The sequence below is a fragment of the Felis catus genome, chromosome B3 (genome assembly GCF_018350175.1).
Source record: "Felis catus isolate Fca126 chromosome B3, F.catus_Fca126_mat1.0, whole genome shotgun sequence".
In the NCBI taxonomy this organism is placed as follows: domain Eukaryota; kingdom Metazoa; phylum Chordata; class Mammalia; order Carnivora; family Felidae; genus Felis; species Felis catus.
In genome coordinates, this window is record NC_058373.1 from 114,446,950 (window position 1) to 114,464,447 (window position 17,498).

General features: G+C 51.5%; 1 protein-coding gene and 1 long non-coding RNA gene across 8 annotated transcripts in view; one reads left to right on the top strand and one right to left on the bottom strand.

Annotated features, from left to right (window-relative positions):
• The first annotated feature begins 1,739 nt into the window (after positions 1-1,739).
• Positions 1,740-6,148, top strand: LOC123386124. Its single transcript, XR_006599731.1, has 2 exons — positions 1,740-3,988; positions 4,078-6,148. It is a non-coding gene; the product is annotated as an uncharacterized LOC123386124 (long non-coding RNA).
• Positions 6,149-9,793: 3,645 nt separating this feature from the next.
• The window catches only part of ACTN1 (actinin alpha 1), a 95,190-nt gene continuing 87,485 nt past the window's right edge, over positions 9,794-17,498 (bottom strand). For 3 of the 7 annotated variants that reach the window (XM_003987769.6, XM_045060118.1, XM_019833196.3), the window contains exons 15-22: positions 17,114-17,296; positions 16,676-16,810; positions 15,345-15,524; positions 14,452-14,598; positions 13,466-13,546; positions 12,961-13,026; positions 11,601-11,759; positions 9,794-10,208 (exon numbers count right to left, since the gene is read on the bottom strand). In XM_003987769.6, coding sequence (XP_003987818.1) covers positions 10,050-10,208; positions 11,601-11,759; positions 12,961-13,026; positions 13,466-13,546; positions 14,452-14,598; positions 15,345-15,524; positions 16,676-16,810; positions 17,114-17,296 — 1,110 coding nt within the window. In that variant the 3' untranslated portion in view covers positions 9,794-10,049. The remainder of the gene's footprint in view (positions 10,209-11,600; positions 11,760-12,960; positions 13,027-13,465; positions 13,547-14,451; positions 14,599-15,344; positions 15,525-16,675; positions 16,811-17,113; positions 17,297-17,498) is intronic. The other 4 variants (XM_003987768.5, XM_045060120.1, XM_003987767.6 and 1 more) reach the window with 2 other exon arrangements.

The window sequence follows — 17,498 nt, forward strand, 5'->3', positions numbered from 1 at the left end:
GTAATATTAGAACAAAAATTTTCTTCTGGGTTTTGTTTCCACGGGTATTTGGACTCAGATTCTTAAAAAAAAAAAAAAATTAGGGGCGCCTGGGTGGCGCAGTCGGTTAAGCGTCCGACTTCAGCCAGGTCACGATCTCGCGGTCTGTGAGTTCGAGCCCCGCGTCGGGCTCTGGGCTGATGGCTCAGAGCCTGGAGCCTGTTTCTGATTCTGTGTCTCCCTCTCTCTCTGCCCTTCCCCCGTTCATGCTCTGTCTCTCTCTGTCCCCCCCCAAAAAATAAATAAACGTTGAAAAAAAAATTACTCTCTCTGCCCTTCCCCCGTTCATGCTCTGTCTCTCTCTGTCCCCCCCCCCCAAAAATAAATAAACGTTGAAAAAAAAATTTTAAAAAATTAACATATACTTCACAAAGTTGGGAAAAAAAGTTAACAAATGATAGATCTTCTGGAATGATTCAGATTGTCTATTTTATTTTTTTAAATGTTTATTTTTGAGAGACAGAGCACACGAGCAGGGGAGGGGCAGAGAGAGGGAGACACAGAATCCGAAGCAGGCTCCAGGCTCTGAGCTGTCAGCACAGAGCCTGATGCAGGGCTCGAACCCATGAACCATGAGATCATGACCTGAGCTGAAGTCGGACGCTTAACCGACTGAGCCACCCAGGCACCCTGGTATTTGTCTGTTTTAAATGGTAGATCTTCCTTAAATCAGATGGATGATTAATGATTCAATCCATATTTCTCTGTGAAAATCACAAATCTGAAATAACGATCGTTGTACCTCAGAGAAAAGGCCTCAACACAGAAGAAATTCACTTAATGCTTTAAAAAGTAGATAAAGAAAATTGAGATCATTTTTAATCTTTATTAACTTTTTAATATACCAAGTTATACTTTCTCTTTGAAGTACCAAGTCAAGTAAATGTAAGTTAATGACAAAGGCTGGAGTTCTGATGAAAAAAGACAGATCAACAAGGGGAAAACAAACAAGTTTATTAACACAGTCCTCCCACATACACATGGGAGCACTCAGAGTTGAATAACTCAGAAGGATGGAGGGGCGCCTGGGTGGCTCAGTCATTTGAGGGTCCAACTCATGGTTTCAGCTCAGGTCATGATCTCAAGGTTTGTGGGATTGAGCCCCACATGGGAATGTGATGACAGTGTGGAGCCTGCTTGGGATTCTCTCTCCCTCTCTCTGCCTTTTCCTGCTGGTATTCTCTCTCTCTCTCTCTCTCTCTCTCTCTCTCTTTCAGTAAATAAATAAATAAATAAATAAACATAAAAAAAGAAGGTGGTTAGAACTTGACCTTATACAGCATCTTGACTGAAGAACAATACATATTTAGAGAAGCAACAAAACACAGAAAAAGAGCTTTCAGTTTCTAGGGCAGCAAGTTGTGGGAAGGCAAATGAGGAGAAGTATGTTAAACAAGGGCTGGTCCCAGCCAGGTTTGTTATATAGGTTTCTTTGGTGCCACGTGCCGGAAGATAAGGGTATATAGAGTTCTCTCCGGTGACTAACTTCTGTCTTTCCTAGGAGAGAGGGAAGAAGGGGACACTCACACTCAGGCAGATAGGAGGAGGACAAGGAGCCTTTCTTTTTTTTTTTTTTTTAATTTTTTTTTTCAACGTTTATTTTATTTTTGGGAGAGAGACAGAGCATGAACGGGGGAGGGGCAGAGAGAGAGGGAGACACAGAATCGGAAACAGGCTCCAGGCTCGGAGCCATCAGCCCAGAGCCTGATGCAGGGCTCGAACTCACGGACCACGAGATCGTGACCTGGCTGAAGTCGGACGCTTAACCGACTGCGCCACCCAGGCGCCCCAAGGAGCCTTTCTTGTATCTGCTTTTGCTTCTCAGTCGCCTTCAGTTCAGAATAGTCCCTCTGCAGAAATGGCCTATTCTGGAGCGGCGTCCTGGGAGATGCACCGTCAACCGGTGGCGGAATGCCAAATGGACGGATTCCCCAAGTAGAAGAGAGCAGGGAGAGGAGGGCCGGTTCTCTCTTGGAGGCATCCTTATCTGCACGTTGGGGACATTGATCTCCAAGACTTACTCAAGGAAGGGAACTGAGGCTGTGTATATAAAACCACCTGGCACAATGGTTGGCCTGTGGACATTAATCGACTCCATATCTATGACTATTAGTTCTTTTTTATATCCAGACAGAATCTTCTCCAGACAATGATGAGGTCTTACGTTGGTGCTTCCCAAAGTGTGGCCCGTGAACCTGCTTGGATTACTTACTGGATTCTACCTAGAACATCCTAGGGACAGATCCCCAGTTCCCTTTGCTCCTCTTAGACCTACTCCACCATGTTCTCAGGGGACAGAGCCCTGCACTCTTTGACAAACTTCCCAAATGATTCCTGAGCACAGCCGAGTTTGAGAACCACTAGTAAGGCGAATGAAACATTGCTTCTGGGGATTAGAGAGACCTGGGTTCAAATCCCAGTTCTGTAACTAACTTAAAATGTCTATGCCTTGATTTCCTGGTTTTTAAAGGGATAAGAATAGTATGTGTGGAGATTAGATTATATGCATGTAAATTGCTTAAGACTTGGGCTAGCACAAAATAAGTGGTCAAACAAATGTTAGCTATTTTTTTTTCCTGCTAAGTGTTCCTGGTTGCATCTGCTGTCCCTCTGTGGCACAGATCAAGGCCCCTCGCCATCCCAGCAATTACTGAGTTGATACACGTTGGGAGCAGGAAAAACAAAAACAGGGGAGGCTGTCAGGGTGAGAGCTTTGGTATCGCCCTCAGCGGCTCTCATCTGTGAAACGCTGTAAAGACACACTTGGCCACTGGAGGGCAACATCCACCTAGCTCGTTTTAAGACCTGCTTTCTCAAAAAGCATCTTCAGATAGTAGTGTGGGAGGGTGGAAGCCTTAATGGGGAATTGGGGTTCTTTGCATTACTTAACATCCACTCTACTCCAGGCAGCGCTTAGTGCATAGGTGTGCCCTAAAATATAACCTGGAGAGACAAGTTTGGCATAAAGAACTGCTTTCCCATTGCCTTGAATTATAAAAGGGGAATTTTGCTTCTAAACCTGGGGTCTCCCACAGGTGCCCAGTGATAGCTTTCTGAGTGTCCACATGCCTGGCCACCAGGATCCCACAGCCCTCTGCAGGCACACAGAAGGCTCTTTCTCACCCTGCCAGCCGCTGGCTGCACATGAAGAAATACGCAGGCAGCCCTGGGGGAGGCGGCAGTCCCTCCCTGCATGCTTGGTGTTCCCTTCTCGACGTGGCAGCAGGGATGGATTCTCCAAAGCAGGTCCAAGCGTTCTAGAACCGTATTCGGACTGGGCGTGGGACCCCCTTGATGCTCATCTCGGGTCTAAACCGGGGCTCCCAGGTGAAGCCACACTCCAGGCACTCCCTGAGAATGGGCTGTTTATTTGGGTTATTCCCAAAGCAGCCTCTAGATGGCTGTTTGCGCTGTGAGCTCCGTGGGCAGCGGGACTCAGTGGAGAAACGCTGTGAAAGTTGCAAAACCCGTGCGTCACAATCAACCCATCCAAGGGGTAAGGGAGCTGGTATTCACTCTTCCTAGTAGCTACTTCCCGGTAGCCTGCCTCATCCTCAGGCCGAGTCTCCTTCTGCGGTTCTGGGGGGAAGGTCCCCAGGCACAGAGATGCAAGAACCATAGGTGGAAGTTTGCTGGGTATGGGCGGGGCAGTGCCAGCAGCTGCTAGAGGCTGCCTTTGCCTTTGGCCGTCGTGCTGACCCCAGTGCCCCCTGCCTCCAGCCCCTGATCTGGGGTGGGAACCCCTTCCTTCCCACTTCCGTGGATGATGTCACGCTGGCTGGCCAGCATCAGCACCGGGAGAACCCACTCCTTACGCGAGTTTTGCGGGGAAGCAGAGCCTTTCCTGTTGCTTGCGGTAGAGTCCTGACACGCCCACTCTGAGTCCAGGTGGCCTGGGTAGGGCTGCGCCCTCCAATCTAGGCTGAGCACCCAGGCCAGGCCGAAGCCGGTGAGCAAATCTCATTGCCCTGGCTGAGGCCAACATGTGACCTACCTCCGGGGGATGTCATTCTCTTCTCGGGGGCGTCTCTTCGCTAGACTTGAAGTTGCGAGGTGGTGACACGGGAGCCCCTGGCCATTTTGCCACCTCAGAAGGAGAGCCCGTTTGAGAATGGAGTCAATCCAGGGAAACCGCGTCCTGCTGGCCTTGGTGCGCCCCTGCCTCAGGCACCTGGGAAGACAGCATTACCTCTGGACACTTCATTTATCCAAGTCAGTGAAACGACCCTTCTGGCTTTACCAGCGTAGGTTGGGTTTCGTGACTCTTGCAGGCAAGTGTCCTAATCGTTAGATCACCCAGCAGCTCCTGATTCTCATCCACAAATGATTCGAGGTTGGGTAACAAGTTATCACATCTAATTATCTCATGCTGATTGTGTGCGGAAACAAAAGAGCCCTCTCTCTCTTTTTCTTCCCGCCTCTCTCTCCTCCCACGCACCTTGGCTCCAAACTTGGCTGTTCTGCACAGGGCACCGGGCTATGGGTCAGGAGACCTGGGTTCTCACCCTAGCTCTGCCTCAACCTACCCCTGTGACCTCGAGCAAGCCAATGCTCTCAGGCTGTAATCTTCTCCTCTGTCAGATGAAAAGGGTGGACTTTGTGACCTCTTCGGTTCTCTAACACTAACATTCCATGGACATCTTTGCCCTTCATCCCACATTTAGCTCGTCACTGAGGCCCACTGAAGCTTCCTTGGACGTCTCTCAGCCACCCCTCCTGCTATTACCTTGGAAGAGGAGTGGCTCCTCCCTTTCTTCCTGAAATGCTGCTTTCACCACTGGCTCTAAATCTAGAACTAAAAAGAATTTTGCAGTGAGTAGAGCCTGGGAGGGCTCCCTGGGAAATTCTGGACGGACAAGGGGACATCTCCGTTAATTCCGATCCTCAGAGAACGAAACTGAGATGAAGCTTCAGCTCCTAATTTTCCCAGACAACTCAGTGTCCTAGACTGTGTCCTGCCTGCAGCCCTCACCCCCTCAGCCCAGGGCCGCTAACCAGTCCACCCACCTCCTGTGGGCCCGGCCATTCCGGCCCTTTTGGGGTTTCAGGGTTTTGTAGCTTCCATCTCCCTCCTCTGTGGACTAGTGTTTTTAGGGTGAGGGGCTCTGGTCCAACAGCTGTGGCAGCCTCCCAGGGGCCAACATTGCAAACTCAAGCTTTTGAAGCAGGAGAGGTTTCTCCAGAGCCTCAAGCCTATAACATGGGCCCCTGGCGTCAGGGAGGCAACCAGGCTCCCGTGAGGCCTGAACAATGGAGCAGGTGTGAGTTTCCTACTACTGCTGTAACAAATTACCACAAACATAGTGGCTTCAAACAACACGAGTTTATTATCTTATACAGGCATCTACCTCAGAGATATTGCAGGTTTGGTTCCAGACCACCACAATTAAGCAAGTATCACAATAAAGCAAATCAAATGAATTTTTTGGTTCTCCACTGCATATAAATGTATGTTTACACTATACTGCAGCCTATTAAGCGTGCGATAGCATTATGTCAAAAAAAAAAAAAAGATGCGTGTGCCTTAATTTTAAAATACTTTATTGACACAGAGACACGAAGTTGGCAAATGCTGTTGGAAAAATGGCGCCAAGAGACTTGCTCGACTCCCGGCTGCCAAAAAATTTCAACCTGTACAAAACACGGTATCTGTGAGGTGCCATAAAGCAAGGTAAGCCTATATAGTTCTGGAGATCAGAAATACAAAGTCAGTAGCAGGGCCGCGTTTCTTCTGGAGGTTCTAGGGGAGAATCCATTTCCTTGTCTGTTCCAGCTTCTACTAGCCATCCACATCCCTCAGTTTATGGCTCTACAGCACTCCAATCTCTACCTTCACCGTCCCTACCTCTTGATGAAGGCCCACCCAGATAATCCAGAATATTCTCCCCATCTCAATATCCTTCAATACATCTGCAAAGTGCCATCTGCCCTGTGCAGTGGCGTAATCACACGTTCCAGGGATTAGGACGGGGACGTCTCCTGGGGACTATTATTAAGCCCACCACAGAGCTCAAAGACCGGAAGAGGACTCCCCTTAATGGTATTTTTCTAGAACCAGGCCTTTTGCCTCAAGAATTTTTAAAATAGCATAACAAAGCACAGCTAATTTTTAAAAAAAAAAAACTATACTATCACCTATTAAATGCCTATCGTGTGCCAGGCACAAAAGGTAAGTGGCATTATTGACGCCATTTGGGGAGGTTATTTACCTAGCTGGGGAGTAGGAGGGCACACCTGAGCCCACGTGTCTCCTTTGAAAGGCACTGATGTCAAAAGAGGTTGTATTCCTTCCCTCAGTGACAGGAAGGCAGACCCTAGTCTAAGGCTGGGTTTAGGTGGGACGACTCAGAGGCACCCCTCACCACACACGCCACCCTTGGGCACCCTCCATACTGAGCAACACTACCTGGCACAGGCCAAGGTACTGGCAGAGCCTCTGATCCCCTTCCAACCTAAGGAAATCTTAACTGTTCTCAGTTGTGGTAACTCACTCACCACACTGACTGTACCCTTTGAGCATTTGTCCTGGGTCCAGGGGACAGTTGTGAGTTGGTCCAGTGATGGAGGACACAGCAGATTCCTGAGACAGGCCTGGGACTTGGAATGGTCACAGGATCTCAACCAAACGCGTGACAGGCCAGAGAGAGAGGAGCTATTTTCGTAGACTGGCCTTCATCAGGCTGTCACCAAAGTCCCTCCAAATGTATGGACAGAGGCAGATAAAAACACAAGAGAAACGCATGCTCTACATAGGCAAGAGAGTCAATGAGCTCATCCCAAGGATGCAGGAACAACCAACTGCCACCTGCATCAGGACAGAAAATTCCACCTACCCTATCATTGCAAGTAAGCTGGAATTGTTTACAATGAAAATTGGCAAAGGGTGAAACATAAGAGATGACCAGCAGGTGAGGGGCATGGGCTCGGGGCACAGCAAACAGCCCTTGACTATTGGAGTCAAGGCCATGAGTTCACCGGTGCCTTGGGTGAAATCTAGAAGTGGGTGAGCACTTCATCTTGTGTCCTGGTTTGGAATCGCCACATGACAGATGTCACAATTCTGAACCTGTGACCCGAAAACCCAGCAATGAGCCACAGGGGAACTTAAAATCACCTATGTAGAAATAAGTAAATGGATGAAGTAAGTCAGACTCTCAGTATTAAGATTCTGGAGGGGGGGGGGGGGGTTACACAGTTTTATACTCGTGACAACCTGTGGCTTAATCTAAGGAGTTTGAACACATAAGAGAGCCCAGCACCTATCTGCTTTGGGATTTTCATCTGGAATGTGTAATTGAAATTAGATGCATGATTTTAATTTTGGAGGTGTGAGAGAATTGTTAGTAAACAGCTTTGCACTGCTCCAGAGAACTTGATTTACATTTATAATACTTCAACTGCTTTGTGCTAAGACTTTGCTGCTTCAATTTGAATTTGCCTTGGTGGGAGTCTGATGTATTGGAAAGAATGAAAATTTGTAAATATGTTTAAAATATTTAAAGGAACTTAATTATTTTGGGAAATTTAAACGGGGTTGTTTGTGGGTGGTTAACTTAAGATGTATGAATGATTAGGACAAGCAAGAGTGTTTTTACTTTTACAGAAAAAATCATATTGTCAATATATTAAGACAAGTGTGGTGACCTAAAAAGCTTAAGAAACAGGTTTTAAAATTTTTATCTCTTTAACAGATTGAACATTAAAGTAACTATAGTCATTTGCCCACATACAAGCATGCTTGAATATTGAAAAGGTCAAATAAGGGAATTTCTCTAAAGGATGTGGAATAACTCAGTAAGCATACTTGCATTGAAAGGACTCTTACACAATTTCTTTTTTAAACAAAGCAGTGAAAAGGTTGACTGATTGTACCTCTGGAAACTGTGGTATGGTAAAGTGCTTGCACCCCAGGTTTAGGAAACTTTCTGGTTGGAACGATTTCCCCTTCTCTTCAACTCCTGTCCCACTGTACCCTTGGTTAGACTTGCGTATAAATAGCTAAAAGAAGCCATCTTATATATTGGCCTCTCTCAAAGGACTCTGACCTTCAGAGACCAGCCTCTGGCTTTGTTCCACGGCTCTCCCCGTGCAGCTATACCCACAGCAGACCGACGGCTAAACATTTTCTGGACTTTTTACCAGCCAGTGGTAACACTGACAGGAATGTTTCCCAAAGCAAATGCCAACCTCTACCCCAGGTCCTTCCTTCTGAATGGCCTTCTTGCCTCTTACCCTGGGAAGTGAGTATTCCAAAATGTTCTAATATTCTTGGAGCTCTATGTGTTACCGCGATGGCTTTCCAAAAGCACTATTATTCCCACTTAACAGATAAGGGAACTATAGTGCAGTTTACCCATTTGGGAAATGGCAGTCTACTGCACTATTACTGGTATGATCACTAATTGTCTTTACTCCCTGTACTTGAAGTAAAAGCCTCAGGGAGGAGAGACAGGTAAGGAGAAAAAACTACAGAAGCCAGAGCAGTGCACACAGATCCCCTGGGGATCTTGTTAAAATGCAGATTATGGGGTGCCTGCATGGCTCAGTCAGTTAAGCGTCCGACTTTGGCTCAGGTCATGATCTCACAGTTCGTGGGTTCGAGCCCCACATTGGGATCTGTGCTGACAGCTCAGAGCCGGGAGCCTGCTTGGGATTCTGTGTCTCCCTCTCTCTCTGCCCCTCTCCTGTTTGTACTCTCTTTCAAAAATAAATAAACATTAAAAAAAATGCAGATTCTGAGTCTGAAAGTCTGGGGTGGGGCCTGGGACTCTGTATTTCGAGCAAGCTCCCAGGTGATGCTGGACAGCTGTTGTCTGTGGAACATTTTGAATAGCAAGGGGTGGGAAGGGTTATTGAGACCTCAGTGCGTTCCCTTGTAGCAAAGATACAAGGAAGGGGGGCACAGAGATGTCACAGAGCTGTTTCATGCCACAGAAAACAAAGGTAGGACTTATCATTAAACGGCCCCTTCCTTTAATGGGTCACATCTGTGACCTTATTCTCAACTCACAGGAGCCTTCCGAGGAAACCACCTTTTAAAATAAAGGGGGTCGCCTGGGTGGCTCTTTCAGTAAAGAGTCCAACTCTTGGATTGACTATGCCAAGGTCAGAAACATATTAAGGTTGGGTACAGGTGGCCCCCATCATCCTTGACCCCACATACGCACTTCTGGAAAACAGTAAGCAAGGAGCAAGCAAAAAGCGGTCATGGGAACGCTGTCGCTTTAATATGGTGTGTGACAAGCAATACCAAAGTTGTCCACACTCTCCGATCTTGTTCTGACCATTTTTAATAGGCAGTATTAAAATTAAAGGGAAAATAGTGTGTGCTGATAAAGAACCTAACCACACTTCTGGACTTAAAAACGAGAAGACAAGCCACATAAATTCTCTCCCTTAGAAAACAGCCATTTCAAAAGATTTTCTTTAATATCATAAAATATTCTCATGGACAAGTGAGCTAGCAAACACACATGCACCAATGTGCCTTTTGACAAGATCCCCCCACCCCCACCCCCACCCCCACATCAAGGTGGACATGAGATTGGCGAAATGAATACAGCAGATGATACAGAGAGGAAAAAAAAATCGATAAAAAGTATGGAATATAACATTGTGCTTGGTTATTTTCCTATGTCACAACAAAACAAAACATTTCGGTGCAAACAGTTAATTTTTCCTCTTTTCCATTGAAGTCTGGTGGAGAAAAAAATACTTTTTCTATAATAAAATATGTGGTTTTTTGGTGTTTTTTTTTGTTTTTTGTTTTTCCTTTTTTTAATGTAACTTTTTTTTTTCTTTTTTTTGCAGAAAATAATTTTGTAAACTGTCACTTTGCGGGCAGGGCGGCTCGACGCCACGTGGGTCCCGGCTCGCCCGGTTCGAGGGTTCGAGGCTGCGCGAGGAGACCAAACCCGGGCTGGGGTGGCGGGCGGGGGAGCAGCGGGGGCGCGGGGGGGGGGGGGTGGCGCACAGCGGGCAGGGCGAGGGCGCTGGCGGGGGCCGGCGGGTTAGAGGTCGCTCTCGCCGTACAGCGCCGTGGAGAAGGACATGTAGTCCAGAGCACCGGGCACGGCGTCGGGGCCGGTGTAGGGGGCCATCCGGGCGATGCAGTACTCTGCCTGATCCGGCGGCAGCTCTCGGCGCAGCTCGTCCACCGTGATGTAGTTCTGCAGAGAGAGCGGGCGGGGCGGCCGGGACCCTCACTCAGGGCGGCAGGAAGTGCCCCGCCCTCCCGCTTCTGGATACGCAGGCATGTGTGTGCACACATATCCACGTGTACACCAAGTATACACGTGTGTTTATTATGCATACACAGGCATACATATACACCACGAAATACACAGGCATTTAAAATCTCCTGTTTGCCATTTCAACACCGACTTTGGCCGGCTTCCAAGCTAATTCCAAGTGGGAACTGCACCTGTAATTTCATGTACCACTCTAGTCTGCAGGAACCATGGGCAGGATCAACACCAGCAGGTACTCTGGTGGAAGACAGGGGACCCCACACCCACTCAAGGTGGGCTCTATGGAGGTCGTGTCATTTCATCAAATACAGTGAGCATCCAAGTTTGACACCCGGCTGCTGTCTCCTCCACCGCGTTGGCAGGTCTTGGGCCTGCCCCCGCCCCCACCCGGCCTGGCTCCCGGTCTAGGTTATCTGCTTGCCCATGACAGGCCTCCTTGGAAGCTGCTTCTCTTGGGAGCTTCAGGCTCCAGAAGGGCTCACTCACAGGATCTGACCCACAAGGTGGGCCCCTAGCCCCATGCCCTACTTCTTGCCAGAGTCCCCTAGGAACCAGTTTCAAGGAGGGTGGGGTTGATCAGATCCCTCCAGAAGTCAGGAGACCAGGCCCCAGAGTCACTTCAACAAGGTGGTTTCTGAGGGTCATTCCAGCTCTAGGTATGACTCTGATAAGGTGTCCCTGAACTTAAATCAGATCTTTAGGAACCTCTATAGGTTCAGTCTTTTTTCCCTTATGGATTGAGGCATTTCCAAAATCATAAATCCCTATTGGCTTTCGTTTTTTATAATTGAATCTTTCCCGTCTGAAAGGAAAGGATGGCATGAAGGATTAAAGGAAATCTGGCCTCTAGAATCCCTGCTTTGCTAGTTTCCCTTGGTGCTCCCACTTTTCCACTGCCAGGCAGGGAACTTGGGAAATTTGGAAACCAAAACGGATTGCTGCTTGGGGTAGACAAATGCGAGACATGCTTCCCTCCTGCTCCCCTCCAACCTTCCACACCTATGCCCAGAGTGATGTAAGGGTGACATCACCCTTACATCACTCAGTCACATACTCCCCCGACCCCCACTCTACCCACCTCTGCCACTCATCACTCCATCCCAAGTGTGAAGGAGTCCCACGCCCTGGCAGGAGACCCCTTTAAGCTAATATGTGTCCTAACACCTTAGCAGATGCCCAGGCATTACAGAAATGGGTAGAAGTGGACAGCACTGGGAGGCCCCAGCGGGAGGAAGAGGCTATGGGGTGCAAGTGGCCTCCCCTCCAGATCAGAGTGGCCCCTGCACGGTGCCCACGCCATAGCAGACCCACCTTGTCCCCAGCCAGGATCTTGAAGGAGGCCATGACTTGGTCTGCTGTGTCCGTGTCGGCCGTCTCCCGAGACATAAAGTCGATGAAGGCCTGGAACGTCACTACCCCCAGGCGGTTGGGGTCCACAATGCTCATGATGCGGGCAAATTCTGCCTCTCCCTGGAGAGAAGAGCCAACCCCAGGCCTGTCAGCCTCTCTGCCACAGCCCGCTGGGAATCTCTCCTATGGTCCTGAAGCCCCAGGGGGCTCAGAGTAGCCTGAGGCTGTCAGAGGCGGGGCACAGGGGCCCTCTGACCTAACCTGGGCTGTCCTGAGGGCATGACAGGGACACAACATCTAGGAGTGGAGACCCGGTTCAGGCTTCCCGCCCCCCTGCAGGTTCCCGGGGGAGCAAATGCTGATAATGCCGGTCACAGCTGTAATCACAACCACTGCACGCCAGGCGCTACTCTAACCACCACACACGTTTCATCTCACTTAACCCTCACCACGACCATAGGACACGGGCATTTATTATTTCCATCAGGCTTCCACATGAGAAACCCGAGGCCCGGACGGGCTTGGTGACTTGCTCAAGGTCACACGACCAGTAAGTAGTAGAGTTGGGACTTGAACTTGGATGGTCTGCCTCCACAGCCTGTGCTCTCCCCACCACCCCGTACTTTGTGTGTCAGACGTACTTTGTGTGCCCAGCATTCAGGGAAGTTCCTTCATTTAACCCTTACGACAGGCCTGCAGGGTTCCCCTGGTCCCCAAGCTGGAGCTGGGATTTACTCCTGGGCTCCCCACATAGACAGCCTGCGCCCTTGCTCTGCCCTGGGCAGCCCACAAGCTCTGCGCTCTGCATCATGGCTCAGGAGCTGCCCGGCCGCCCAGGTAGGCCCCTGCTCTGCTCAGAAGGCCTGCTTGGGGGCAGACCACTGAGAAAGTTGTGAAGGCCAAGGGGCGGCAGGCGTGGCTGGAGCCCCCACCGGGGCAGAGACAGAAATCTCTTGCTTCATGAAAAGACAAAGTAGAGCCAACTCGGGGCCAGAAAGGCCAAACTACCAGTCCTTCCTGCTGGCCTTGGGGTCAGCCCCGCCATCTGCCATGGGAGTGAAAAAGCCCATCTCCACAGTAAGTACCAAAAGACAACGCCAGCACCGAGACGGAGGGGAGAAGGCCAGGCCTCGGGGACACGCACAGGCCACGAGGCCGGGCCCAGACTTCAGGGCACCATCTTCCCCACCGACCAGAATCTTGAGGGCCCTCCGGGGAGAGCAGCCCCTAGCCTGGGGCCTCCAGCCTGCCCTGGCCAGGACTTGGCTTCTCTGGCCAGCTGGCTGGCCCTCGCCAGAACAGAGGGTGGGGTTTACATTACCATGTTGTAACCCATGGAGATAAGGCAGGCGCGGAAATCATCCGTGTCCATCATGCCTGTCTTCTTCTGTGGGGCAGTAGCGAGGGTCAGAGGCAGGAGGAGGAAGAGCCGGCCCGGGGCCAGGAAGACAGGGAACAGATGACCAGAGGGGAGGTCAAGGTATACGGTTGGGAGGTTTGGAGGGGAAAAGGAACACAGGAAGAGACACATCCACAGGGAGGAGAAAGAATAGGGAGGTACAAAAGTTGGTCCACAGGATGGAGGGCAACGAGGAGAGAGGAAGGTGGGCCCCGAGCAGGTTCCCACGAAAGACAACCAAGGGCAGAGGTCAGAGGTAGGAGCCCGACGCAGGCCAGGCAGGGACAGCAGGAGAAGACGAGCCCCGAGGCCCACAGGAAAGGGAAGACAGGGAGATCCAGACAGAGAGAGAAAAGAAAAAGGAGAAACGCGTTATTTCTCGCCCCGGATGCCACCCCTGAGCGTGCTCCATGCAGGAGGCGAGTACCTGGGGGTCGTTGCCAATATCATAACCCAAGCTGATGAGGCAGGCTTTGAACTCCTCGGGACCCAGCGTGCCGGAGTGATCCTGGGGCCGCCGTGCGCCAGGCAGCGAGCCATGCGGTGCCAGGGAGGTGGAGGCCGTGAGGGGAGGGGGGTGGGCCATGCCCCGGGTGGAGGGTGGTGTGTGTGGGGAGACACAGGGACAAAGGCATGCGGACGGAGAGGGTGGAGGGTGGAAGGGGCAGGGGAGGAGGGGAAATAAAAGTGCACACGGTTAGACACACGGACGAGGTCCAGAGGGTGCCCTCTCCCTGGCACACACAGCCCTGCTCCGGGAAGCAGGCCAGAGGGGAGCACGGTGAGCCGTGGGGGTGCCCAGCCCACCCCAGCCCCAATGCCCAGACCCGGCTTTCTAAGAGGGCCTCACCCACCTCACCCAAGAGGCTGGAGGACAGTGAAGCAGGCAGAGGTGGTGGGCAGCACCTGGCCCCATGCTTCCACCCCTCTGGCCGCCCCGGAGCCCCAGGGCACTGGGAGGGGCAGCCCACACAGAACCCAGCCTGTCCCTGAGCTAGGATGAGAACCCATGACTTAACATCACTGACACCCCCATAGCGTCTCCCGAAGGCTGTGGGGTGGGGTGGGGGGTGCGGTGGGGAGGAAGCCTCTGCTCCTCTGTCCTGAGGCAGAGGCAAGTGATAGTCCCCACAGCCAGGGGACATCAGGCCTGCCCTTAAGGCCATGGTAGCCTTGCTCCCAAGGGTTGACCCCTCGTGGCAGAAGAGCAAGTGTCGTGGGCCAAATAGCCTGTCTCTACCCACTACATGAGCTCTTGCTTCAGAAAAGCAGGGAAATTCACAGGACACCAGGACAGGTTGATAGCACTTCCTGCCCAGGAACTGGCCCGGCATGGCCGTCCATCCCCTAGGCAGTGCCCTCCAGGGCCCTGGGGCAAGGGTTGGGGGCTGCTCTAAGTGCAGGGGCTCTCACCCGGTCAAAGTGGTTGAAGGAAGCTCGGAACTCATTCATCTGCTCCTGGCTGATGCCTTTGGCATCTCGGGTCAGGATCTGATTCTCCACCTCATTGATGGTCCTGGCAATGGTGGTGAGGAGCTGCTCCCAGCCCACACGGATGTGCTAGGGGTGCATGAGGGGCCTGTCATCAAAGGGCACCCCCCCAGGCCCGGACCCAGGCCGCTCATGGCTACTCCCTTCCCCCAACTGTCAAAATGGCCCAAGCAATCAAATCCAGCCTTCTGTCCAGATTTACAGCATCACCAGGACAAGGACAACACACTCTCTAGGACAGAGAACCCAGATGATGATCAGGGAAGTTCAGGCAGGTCGGTGGCCTCTGCCTGGGACAGCAGAGACCAGAACTGACAGCGTGGGTCAGGTCAGGAAGGAGGGCAGGTTTGGTAGAGGGAAGGATTAAAGAACAAAGCCTGGGTAATTCCCCGTACATCCTGCTCTGTGACCTCACGTACGTGCCTTCGTGGCCCGAACAATTCATCGCCTGGAAAGCAGGTGCCTAAGCCAGTGTTTGGAGACCACCCGCATCTGAATCACCAGGGTGCTTGTTAAAAATTTTGATTCCTCAGCCCCACCCCAGACCTTGTGAATCAAATTCTGGAGATGGAGCCTGAAAGTCTGCATACTCAACAAGCTCCCTGGAAATTCAGAAGGCCCTGAGGACTGAAGACCCTGAGCTCTAGGAGTGAGAAGCAGTGTGTATCCCCTCACTCCAAAGAGTCTGTCCTCCTAGTATGACCAGCTAGCTTCCTTGGAAGATGAGTAACTGTCCCCTGCCCCAGCCCAGGGGGCAGGGAGCAGAATGGGATCCAGGGCTCCCTTCCTGGAGGAGCAGAGTCGGCGCCACCCACCTCCATGGTGTAGTTAGTGTGCTTGTTGTCGAAGATGAGAGCCTCCTGGATGAGCTGGTGGTCGCCCTCCAGCTGGTCGATCTTGGGCTTGTAGTTGACGATGCTCTTCTCATACTGCCGCAGGTGGCTGAGCTGGTCCTCCAGGGTCCCGTGCATCTCAATGGAGATCCGCCCAATCTCCTGCTCACCCAGAAGCAAGCCCTGGTCAGACTACCCCACTCTGCGCCCCTAGGGTAAGGACTGGGGTGCCTAGGTCATCAGTCAGCCCCTCAGATGATTCCTCAGTTCCTACTCCAGCCCCAGGGAACCTGTCAGTGGTAATTAGTAAGCCGAGAACAAGACACATTCAGCAGGGACGCACTTTGGCATGGAAACAGCATCATAAAGGGGTATGACAAACACTGTCATCATCAGATGAAATACTTCCTGTCTCTCAAGTAGCTCTCAACCTCAGAAAGGGGCTGCAAGGTCAGTTGCTAACCTAAATGCTCATTCCCCTGCTTGCCATTCAAACTCCCCGCCCAAGCCTTGTTCCCAACTGTCACCCATCTCAGGGACTCTCTCTGTGCCCAGGGAGCCAGATTCCTCACAGCCTCAGAGCACCGGACTTACCTCCTCAGTGGCTATGCCTGCCTTGGCCTGCCTCAATCCCACCTGCCCCATGGGCCAGGCCTAATCCCCCTTCCTGTCTGTCCTTCATCCATGTAAACAAACATTTGGAAAAGCCCTTTCTGTGCGCTCAATTCGATCCAGGAAATATTTCCTGAGCACCTACTATGCACAATGTGCTAAGCAGATAGGGCTGGGGTACAGGAGAGACACAAACATGACCTTAAGATGGTCTTTGCCCTCAAGGAGCTCAGAGGGACACCATGCTCTAACCCTAGCAGTGCCCCCTTCCCTGATCTACAGAACCCCAATATCTGGCCCAACGATTCAATAAAAAGTTCTATGCCTGCCCGAGTCTCGGTTCTCTCTCTGGAAAGATCCTCCTCTTTGCTCAGGAGGAAGGGAGGCCTGGTTAGCCAAATAAGCCGAAGTAAGCTAGTCAGTTCCCCAGGCACTCATCCCTCCATGGGACTTTCTCAGGTGGCTCTTCAGTGGCATCCCTGTGCAGGTCTTCGCTCCCGAACCAGACATTGGGACCAACCCACTGGCCTTCCCTGACAGGCTCCACACCCTCTGTAGGGCAGCAGACCAATCTTGAACCTATTTAGGACTGCATTCCTCCACAAGTCTCGCCAAGGAGGAGACAGGGCAAGCCTGACTGGCTGGGACGGTGCTGGGAAGGGGTGGAAACCCCTATCCCTGTCTCCCATGATGGGACTCACCTCCATCTTGGTCTGAATCCAGGGCCCGATGACATTGGCCTGGGCCGCGAACTGCTTGCGTAGCCTCTCGTTGTGCTGCTGGCGGGCATGCTCCTCTGTCAGGGCCTGGTCCCTCCGTGGCACCAACTGCCGCACCTGGGGTGGGAACAATCACAGAACCTTGGGAATGGACCAGCCACCTGCCCCATTCTTCAGATCAGGGAATGGAGGAGCCATGAAGGGAAGGGGCCAGTCAGTAAATAGAACAAGAGTGAACATGTTGACCTGTTCCAGAAATTCAGTCATTCATTAACTTGGCAGAGGAACGCTTGCCATGTAATGATGAAATAAAAAAATAAATAAAATCAATGAAAATCAACAACAAAAAAAGGTAAAATCCCTGCCCTCATAAAACTTGCAATGGCTCGGCCACAACGTCCCACCAGCCCTTGGACTCACGTGGTCCCACTTGCTATTGATCTCCTGAGGAGTGATGGTTGTGTAGGGGTTGGTGCCCGCCATGTTGACGTGGTAGGTCTGGACAATCTTGGACACCTCGTTGTGGATACCCAGGATGGCCAGGCGTTCCTTGTCGGCATCAGGGAGGGTGGCCTTGAACTGCTCGTGGGCTGTGGTCAGTCCCTGGATGCAAGAGAAACACAGTGACTGGTGCCTCGTGTGGGCAAGATGAACTACGGGAGCCCTACAGGTCCCAGGGTAGAGGTGGGTGGGAAGGCCACTGAAGGCATGGCCCCACACCAGCGGGGAGACCTGGAGCATCAACCAAGGATGCTCATGGCTGAGAACCAGGAGAGCAGGGCTGGCCACGGGGAGGTGAAGGCAG